The sequence below is a fragment of the Phallusia mammillata genome, chromosome 5 (genome assembly GCF_965637545.1).
Source record: "Phallusia mammillata chromosome 5, kaPhaMamm4.hap1.1, whole genome shotgun sequence".
Lineage (NCBI taxonomy): Eukaryota > Metazoa > Chordata > Ascidiacea > Phlebobranchia > Ascidiidae > Phallusia > Phallusia mammillata.
Window position 1 is genome coordinate 19,054,091 of NC_137256.1, and position 9,295 is coordinate 19,063,385.

The 9,295-nt window shown below is 41.0% G+C and overlaps 2 protein-coding genes across 2 annotated transcripts; both read right to left on the reverse strand.

Moving 5' to 3' along the window:
* Positions 1-965: 965 nt before the first annotated feature.
* Positions 966-3,733, reverse strand: LOC145229229 (uncharacterized). The gene is made up of 3 exons (XM_080094526.1): positions 3,256-3,733; positions 2,416-2,553; positions 966-2,110 (listed from the first exon to the last, which is right to left on the reverse strand). The coding sequence occupies exons 1-3, from the start codon at positions 3,546-3,548 to the stop codon at positions 1,627-1,629; spliced, it is 915 nt and encodes a 304-aa protein (XP_079950652.1). The 5' UTR covers positions 3,549-3,733; the 3' UTR covers positions 966-1,626.
* Positions 3,734-4,764: 1,031 nt separating this feature from the next.
* On the reverse strand, positions 4,765-6,224 carry LOC145230037 (uncharacterized). Its single transcript, XM_080095392.1, has 2 exons — positions 6,168-6,224; positions 4,765-6,078 (listed from the first exon to the last, which is right to left on the reverse strand). The coding sequence occupies exons 1-2, from the start codon at positions 6,187-6,189 to the stop codon at positions 5,360-5,362; spliced, it is 741 nt and encodes a 246-aa protein (XP_079951518.1). The 5' UTR covers positions 6,190-6,224; the 3' UTR covers positions 4,765-5,359.
* Positions 6,225-9,295: the final 3,071 nt, after the last annotated feature.

A 9,295-nucleotide genomic window follows, 5' to 3' on the forward strand; every position in this document is an offset into this window, starting at 1 on the left:
AATCGGACATAAAAGTTTGTAGGTGTTTTAGGATATTAGGTTTTGCGGTAGCGGAACAAATCCAGTTCCAAGTCACTATTTTCTACATACGGCGCAACAAACACAAAAAAAATGACTACTGTGTAGCCTACATAAATTTATTTGCACTTAAAGCTTTCGAATAATTAAAACTCCTGCGACGGAAAATAAGATTTTTTGCATTTTTTACATTGTTTCTGTGACTTATTCCATCAACATTTTTTACGTCTTTAAGCAGCGTTTATTTATTTTCATCTTCAGTCATTCTCAAATCAAACTCTTTTTACCAGTCAGATCTTCCACCACTAGACGACTCTGTTTCGTGCATTTCTCTTTTTTTACTTTATGTACATAAATACGTTTGGTTCTTGTGGGTTAAGGCAGTGGTTCCCAACCTTTTTTTAACGCGACCCAAATACTTACCAAAATTTAGTTTTGTGATTTCTCGCGACCCATGGACATGTTATTTTAGTTGTATTTTGTCTGTAAGATAGGAAAGTTTTTTTTAAAAAAAAATTACTGCGCCAGTTTAGCAAATCAATAACCTTATAACGAACGAACGCTGTTGTTTTTTACGACCAAACATTTCCATTTATTCCGAACTTGGAGCTGAATCGAGGCATTATTTGCCAGGCAACGCTCTATTGTGAGCTAACACATTACTTTATGACGTCACAAACAGTTTTAAACATTATTACGACAAGTTGTGATGAATTAGGTTATTGTTGGGCAACAATTTTAAGCCCTGGGTAATATAAAAGTAACGCTACGCGGCGTCAAAAAGTAGATGCTGTAATTGTCACTAAAACAAGCGACCCAACAGAATGTTCAGGCGACCCAACTTTGGGTCGCGACCCATAGGTTGGGAACCACTGGGTTAAGGCAATGCTGCATATTGGAACAAAAAAACAGCTGCAATATGGAAAAGCAGAAAAACAGCATTCAAATAAAATTTGCCATTTATTTGCAGTTGAGTGTATGACACAGGAAAAGCACAAACGTTACGTCGCAACATAAGCATGTACAAGAAGACGAACATGACAACGCATATAAATTGTCTTTTTTTCTACCCAAAGCCCCAAACCAATAGAAACCGTCCCATTATATAAATGATAAAGTTTTATAGTATATGTCCCATATAGTACAGTATCAGTTTCACTAGTATTTTCCATATAGTGTAGTATTTATGGTAACAGTGTAAACAAATATAGCCTACAAGTAAAGAAACATAAAATACAAGATTTGTAGTAGCCAACACGTACGGAACATACGAAGTCAAAGTGTTTTATACGGACTTTGAAACATATGGACAACAATAATTATGCTAACTTATAGAAAAACAGTAGAGAACAAAAACTTAAGATTGGCTGCAATTACCCAAAAATTCAAAATTTATTTGCATATTGAAGAAAATAAGCTATGCTTTCTTTGCGCGTACATTTACTTTAACTATGTAGGGCATCCAACCCATTTAACAAGACCTGTTTTTTCATAACAAAACTATCAAAACTATGCACGTTCTTTGCTAAATTTCGAAAGTCCAAATATGTAACGTTTATAGATGTTAGGTATGCCCGCATTTCTTTGCAAAATATGTCGATCTTATTGTTATTTTGCAGGTAAAATTGTTTCATGATAACCGACTCCCAACAAAAGTAGCGATCCACGCTTTCCGCTTAGATTTTGCACAAGCTTTACAAAATTCCTACCATTCGAGTTATTCGGCCACCATTTAAAACTCACGTTAAAGTTTTTGTCTACACAGCTTTTCTGTATAAGTTTTTGACCATTCGTAGCCAGTGGTCGACAAGCGGGATAGAAAAGAGTGTTCATTTCAACACAAAGCTCACGTTGTTGATTCGTCATATTAATAGTCCAGGGACCTTTCTCAAAATCGTTTGCAAGTATCATTAACAAAACCGTGTACATATTTCGCATGAACGAATCTCCAATAAAATAAATATCCTTGAAAGGGGAGCGTTCAATCACTTGACACGCATCTTCGCCAACGTATTTGTTCCAACTGAAACTTTGGTCCTTTGTAATCCAATTTGAAAGCTCAGCATGTTCATAGAGTCGGGTGTCCACGCACCTATAAATACATTGTCGTAAATTAAACCATTGCTTTAAACCGGGCGGGACAAAGTTTAATTGAAAACGGGCCAGGTTTGGAGTGACTTCACACTGTGTGAAGTAACCCAGAGTTTTCCAACCTTTTTAAGCCGCGGAACACTTTAGGCATTGAAATAATCACGAAAAACGTAACGAAATTTTATAATGGTTCTTTAAAGTCTAACAAGCTTACACTTCAACTTGGTTAATCTAGCTTTCAAGATTTTTTTAATGATAATATTAATGTGTGTAGAAGATGAACGATGGAACATAGCTTTTGCTTACTGAGAACAGTTGCAGGTTTGATTTGAGACTTCGCCACATGTCCCATTCAAGTAATTGTTACAACAGGGGTGACTACCTTCGGGGTTGCACCAACTTCCAACTCTTGGCCAAGAACTATGTGGAACTGAATCTAAAAAGCTGTAAAATAAAAACATATTGCCACTAAATGTATAACATAAGTCGTTTAGGCAAGTTTCTAATGACACTAATCTGCCCCACAGGAAGATTCAGTTGTACATGTGCCCAATTACTTTTGGTTTCTTTTACTGAAGTAACTTTACTGTTACTGATAACATGCAAATAAACCAAACATGAAAATGTCAGTTTAAAGAATAATTACCTACCCCTAAAATGTAAATAAGTCTTTATAACGGCAGAGCTACTAACACCATAACAAGAATCACACCCCAAATTTGATTGGTTATATCTCAAAAAAATGCTTATAGGGCTATTAGGGTCGGGGTATGGCATTTGCACTTAAAATTCAATAAAACTAACCCCAAAAAATAGTTACTAGTGTAAACATTTTATGTAAATATTTCCCAACCCAACCCATTGATAGCCGCTAAATAAAAATTCAGCTCTTTACGCCCCTTGTGAAAGCGAAGTTGTGATTCTCGTTATGGCGTTAGTAGCTCTACCCTTTATAACAAGAAGGCCTGGTTATTAATGTTAAACTTCCGGCATCGTAATCGCACAACCTGACAAACAGTATAAAGAGAACCTAGATCGATAGGTTGTGGGTAATACTGTTGTGAGACTAAATTTGAGGTTTTTAAGCATCTTTAACGATTTAAAACGTAAAATACTGATTCCTTTTTTGTCCAAAGTCGGACTTACTTGTAGTAACCGCACTTCTCATTCTCCCCCCATCTTTTTACTGGAATTTTCTGATGTTTCCAGTACCGCACAAACATTTCGTCCAACTCGGCCTTTCTTGTTTTGTTAAGTGGCGTGGACAATCTCCAAAAACCTTCCGTCATATGGTTAAGTTCGTCAAAAGTTGCAGATTGATTGTAGCTAAGCGTTTGATTAGACAAGAACTGATACAGATGCCAGGTAACAAGGCACGATGCAACGAAAGCAACCAAACTGCATGATTTTGCAACTTCCACTGTGTTTTTCAATGTCATCGCTAGAATGTGAGTAGAGGCGAGTTTGAAACGCCAAGTTAGCCCAGTTGTGAAGTTTCTCCTTGGATTTACATATGGTCATCACAAGATTTTTTTAACTTAAAATGTTATGTTACGTTTCAAACATTCAAACATATTTTTTTTGAAAATGGTCCACTCATATAGAAATAAATACTTTGTAAGCCTGCACAACATAAAAAATACATCATTTGTGTTTTTAATACTTAAATCAACTAGTAAGCTCACTACAACTCTATGAGATGCAGCGCACATAGTTCCTCCAATGCCCTCTATAACGTTTCAACGTTGCGCAGCTATTTTCGACTGGGTCATTGTTTTAGTACAATTATCTTGCTTTGTTGCCTTTCACCAAGCGAAATCAACTCAACTCATTAACAGTTTACCGTTCAAAAGTTTTTTTCATCTTTTAAAAAGTACAGGCTCACAACAACTGTAAAACAAGTCTATTTCACACACACAAAAACAAGCGACAACTAGAACATATCTTGATGGTTCGGCATACTCAAAGTTATTGCCCTTTTTGACTACAAAGGCAAGAAAGATTTTCGCCTTTTGTGCTTAACTACGAACCGTGTCCTGCTGTAAGGTATACTGTAATAACCACTTTTTTGCTTATGTGAAATATCGTTACGTCGCTGGCAACTGATTTACCCGAAAAACTAAACAGGGTTATACACTTTTTTACTATAAACGCAAATGCATCGTTTGTTACAATGTTAAAAATTATTTATGACAGTTATTGCTTGTACAAAAAGCGAATAAATGCTTACAATCAACGATATATCCTCCATACTTTTATAATGTGGGACACCCTGTTGGGTTATTCCAACAAAACGCGACGTCCTCCGTTTGTGCTCTTTCAAAACATATGAAAATACAACGCGTGTTTCTGTCAATATTAACAACCAGGCGCCAATGCCCTCAACCGGTAATAAAGCCAGTATCATATTACCATCAACTTTTATAGCCACATCTCAGGAAGGCGGCTGTCATGTAACCGAAATTAGTCAGGTGATCCCGAATTCGGCCTAAGATTTTGGGAAAGGGCGAGAGAGTTATCTTTTACTAAATGAAACTAGCTTACCCAACCCTGACCACAAATATAGCGGGATCACCGCCCCTAACTTGGTAAAAACCAGGTCACCCTGCACTAACGGCTTACCGCTAAAGCCAAAGTTGAGATGGTCACACCGAACAGGGCCCCAACTAAAACAGGTTTAATATAATATAAAATAGCAAAAACGTTAGCAACCTCCACAGTTTCAATACGATACAACACAACGCCACCACGTTTTCCAACTGCAACACCAACGCTACAAACACCACGAGGCCCAGGCGAGAACTGCCTCAAATCGAAAACGAAACATGGCAGGTGCAAAGTCACATGATCTCAACGTCCAATCACAACGTACAAGCGCGACACGTCGACGTCCAAATCATTGATGCGAGACAGAAAATTGATTAAGGAAGAGACTGGAGTGGTAGATTAAAACGTGTGATTACGTAAAGTGAAATGCAAATACAAACACAAATAAATATAACGTTAAATAAAAATGTGCGTGGTAGACATTAACAAAAGTGTGCGTGATAAATATTAACAACATGTTAGCAACATTGTGAAAACAAAGTACATCAAAACAAAGCGTGTGAAAAATCATTAGAAAAACAACTGTGAAAATAAAGTAACGAACTTATGAAAACATTAATTATTATCGGTGCATAAATAAGACAACGAAAACAACAATGTGCGTACTCGCTCATTACGCCATCTCAGTTCACGTCCTACACCGTTAGGACTCGACATTAGGATAAAATACAGTTTGTCGCCGATTTCGCCTCGGTCGCAGATCTTCCAATCGTTCAGCCACATTCTGTATGTCTGCGCCCAATCCGGTATCATCATCGACGGGCGCAGCATTTCCCTTGCCGCTGTCTTCATGGTTTTCGTCTTCACTTGGTTCGCTTTCAACAGGTTCGTCTTCAGCGCCTTCGTCTTCAACTTCCTCACGCCCCGTCGCTCTTTGCATAGCACTGTTGTCATGGGCAGTTGGAACCCAAAAGTGACACCCTGCCTGCGGGACATTGTTCTCGGTTGTTGGATTTTCTTCGCCACTTTCTTCTTGTCTGTTGTACTCCATGTCGACGTTTTTCAACCTGTTGTAATGCACAGTTTGAATCGCACCTTGTTCGTCCTGAATCACATAATTAACTGTGCCTTGTGTTGCTACAATTTTAAAGGGACCTTTGTAAGGTTGCAAAAACTTACGACAACCATCTTTTGCCACAACCGTGTTTTCCAGAAGGACGATATCACCCTCTCGTAATGGTGCGCCATAGATTTTCTTATTGTATCGTTGCTCCATTTGTTGCCTCTGCACTTCTAATGTTTCGCGTGCGACCTCCTCCGCAAGCAATAGTCGGGACCGCAATGCTTCCAAATGCACGAATGGCTGGGTAGCCCTTGTTGATCGCGACGAGATGAGGTCTGCCGGTAAGCGCAGTTGATGACCTGTCAACAGAAAATGTGGGGATAAGCCAGTACTTTCGTGACGACTAGCATTGTATGAGGCCACGACCGCCGATAACGCCTCGTCCCACCTCTTGGGATCGCGCTGTACATAGTTGCGAAGCATCGCAATGATCGTACGGTTATTTCTTTCGACGCCGCCGTTCCCAGCCGGGTGGTAAGCTGTCGTGCGGCTTTTAGTACACCCCATCAACCGCACCAGTTCTGCAAACAGTTCGATTTCAAAGTTCCCGCCACGGTGAGAGTGTATAATCTCCGGGACGCCATGGACCGTAAGTCACCTGTGGAACAAAATACCCGCAGTTTCATGAGCACTTTGGTGTCGCATCGGCCATGCTCGAACATACTTGGTAAACAAGTAACAGGAAACTAAAACATACTGATACCCTAACCTGGTCAGAGGCAAAGGTCCCAAAACATCGATCTCGATTCTTTGCATTGGTCGCACTTCTTGTGAAGGTACCAGATGTGCTCGTATGGTCGTGCTGGGTTTCTTGTTCATATTGCACATGTTGCATCTCCGACAGTGTGCCTCGGTGTCCTTCCTCCACTGAAACCAGTAAAAACGTTCAGATATTTTCCCTAAAGTTTTGGCGATGCCCAAATGCCCTCCACCAAGCGCCATGTCATGGCAAGCGGCTAACACATCTTCCCGCATGGAGATGGGTACGACGAGTTTGGTTACTTCTTCAGAAGCCTGAGTAACACAGTCATCGTTAATAAACAGCATATTATCACGACATGTTAACTTGCTAAAAACACTCCAGAAATGCCTGGACTCGGCTGATAGATGCTTAACATTGCGAAACGATGGCCTAATACCTCGCTGAACCCAAGATAACACCGGATTCAGATGTTGATCAGTGTGTTGGGCTTCTACAATCGTCGACAAGTTATACCCGGATACATCTCTTAAATCGACTGAAAATACCTCGGTCTGTGCTCCACCATCCACGATCACATACGGAAACCCATCATCTTCACGAACACTCAATGCGTAGGCATTCGAATGTTTCGCTCCTGGTCTGTGAGACATCTCAAAATGGTAAGCGGCCAAGTGTTCTACCCAACGTGCGCACTGACCATACAATTCGCGAGATCGCCAAAGCCATCGTAACGACGAGTGATCTGTTCGAAGAAGAAAGTTTTTGCCCAACAAGTAACAACGAAAAAGTTTGGTGGCAAAAATTCCTGCTAATAGCTCTTTACGGGTAGTGGAGTAATGTCTTTCCGCTTTACTCAGAGCTCGACTTCCGTATGCTACCACGCGCCCCTTTTCATCGATTACCTGTCCAAGAACACAACCAACAGTATTATCGGAGGCATCGGTATCTAACACAAACCGCTTGGTAAAATCTGGATAATGCAGCACAGGAGCTGTGGTAAGCGCTAGTTTTAATGATGAAAACGCTTGTTGACATTGATCAGTCCATATAAAACGGCAGCATTTTTCAGTTAATTTGTGTAAGGGAGCAGCAATAGATGCATAGCCTTTTACAAATTTTCGATAGTAAGATGTTAAGCCTACAAATTGACGCACATGCTTTACACTCCTCGGAATCGGCCATTCTTTGACAGCCCGAACCTTATCGGGATCACATAAAATACCTTGCTTTGAGACAATGAGACCGAGGAGTCGCACTTCATCTTTAAACAGGTCGCATTTCGAAGGTTTGAGGGTTAACCCAGCTTTGATCAACCTTAGTAGAACATCCTCCAGACGACGCATATGTTCATCGAAGCTCCTGGCGTAAATAATGATGTCATCCAGATATGCCAGCGCACCCTGCCATTCAATGCCCTGCAGTATAATTCGCATTAACCTCTGAAAACTAGCCGCAGAGTTACATAAGCCCATCGGCATGACGTTGAACTCAAAAAGGCCCATGTGACTATCAAATGCGGTCTTTTCTCGTGAACGTTCGTCCATCGGTATTTGCCAATAGCCGGATTTTAGGTCTAGCGTCGAAAAATATACGGAACCGGACATTTCGTCTAATCTAGGCTGTCATCGATCCGCGGTATCGGATAGCTATTTTTCGTAGTAACTTCATTCACCTGACGATAATCAACACAAAAGCGTAGCTCACCACTTTTCTTTTTCACCAAAACAATGGAACTGGACCATGGAGGTGTCGAAGGGCGAATCAGTCCTTGTTCTCGCATTTCCCCAATCATGTTCTCCACTTGTTGCTTATGGGTTTGGGCCATTCGTCGTGGTGGTTGACGAACAGGTGGGGCATCGCCGGTGTCGATAACGTGGCGCGAACTACTGGTTCGTCCAAGGTCTGAACTAGTTGTCGAAAATGCCTTCTGGTGACGGCGTAGAAGATTCAAAACTTCATTTAATTGACTGGGATTGATCCCCGAGCCGATGGTAACTCCGTCTCGGACGGCCTTCCAGTGTTCTCCGTCGTTCGGTACACTTTCATCTTGACCCTTCTGCGAACAATGCACACATTGGTCAACCTTTGTGGTTTTGTGGTTGAACGCCACGCATTTTTGCATACACATTTATCATGGGAACTTTGACCGCAACATTCATCTATTAGACTATCAATGTGACCATAAGCATGCACCGGTGTAACTGTAGCTATGCGGGTCACATCAAGCACATCGATTGTCTCATCGCTAAAGTTAGCCAGACGAACTTTAACTTTACTACCTTCTACTACGCCCAAACAGTTAGCGCTTCGTAGACCCGTCCGTTCACAAAACTCCTCGTTACGGCATACTAACACGGAAAAAGTAGGAATAGTCTTACTGTCAGCGTGAGGTACGTATCGTCCGTCCACATCCATTTCTGTATAAGAATGCTGATGGTGTCCACGAGGCATACCTCTCTGGTTGTTTGCACAATTGGAGAGGTCAACAAAGAAACTTGTGCGGTACCCGCAGTTAGTAAATTGTATTCGTAACATATACTGCAGCCTTTCGATTGCAAAAAGTCCAGACCTAGGATACAGTCATAAGGTAAGCTTGTGGCCACGTACACAACAGAACTTACATCTAAATCTCCTAATTTAATGGAGATAGTGGCTTTACCCAAAACGTTTATGGACTTCCCGTGACTCCCGAGAGGTATTCGTCATCCCCGAGGGGAACCAGTTTGCTGTCGACCATCTTCTTTAATAACATCCCACACGCGTTGGTTCAAAATGGTAACGGAGGCACCAGTGTCAACCAATGCACAAGTGAC

Coding starts and splice junctions, on each gene's coding strand:
- LOC145229229 (XM_080094526.1), bottom strand. CDS start 3,548: ATGACATTGAAAAACACAGTGGAAGTTGCAAAATCATGCAGTTTGGTT. Junction 2,554..3,255: donor GAGAAGTGCGGTTACTACAA/GTAAGTCCGACT, acceptor TTTATTTTACAG/CTTTTTAGATTCAGTTCCAC. Junction 2,111..2,415: donor CAAACCTGCAACTGTTCTCA/GTAAGCAAAAGC, acceptor ATGTATTTATAG/GTGCGTGGACACCCGACTCT.
- LOC145230037 (XM_080095392.1), bottom strand. CDS start 6,189: ATGTACAGCGCGATCCCAAGAG. Junction 6,079..6,167: donor GTACAGCGCGATCCCAAGAG/GTGGGACGAGGC, acceptor TTCTGTTGACAG/GTCATCAACTGCGCTTACCG.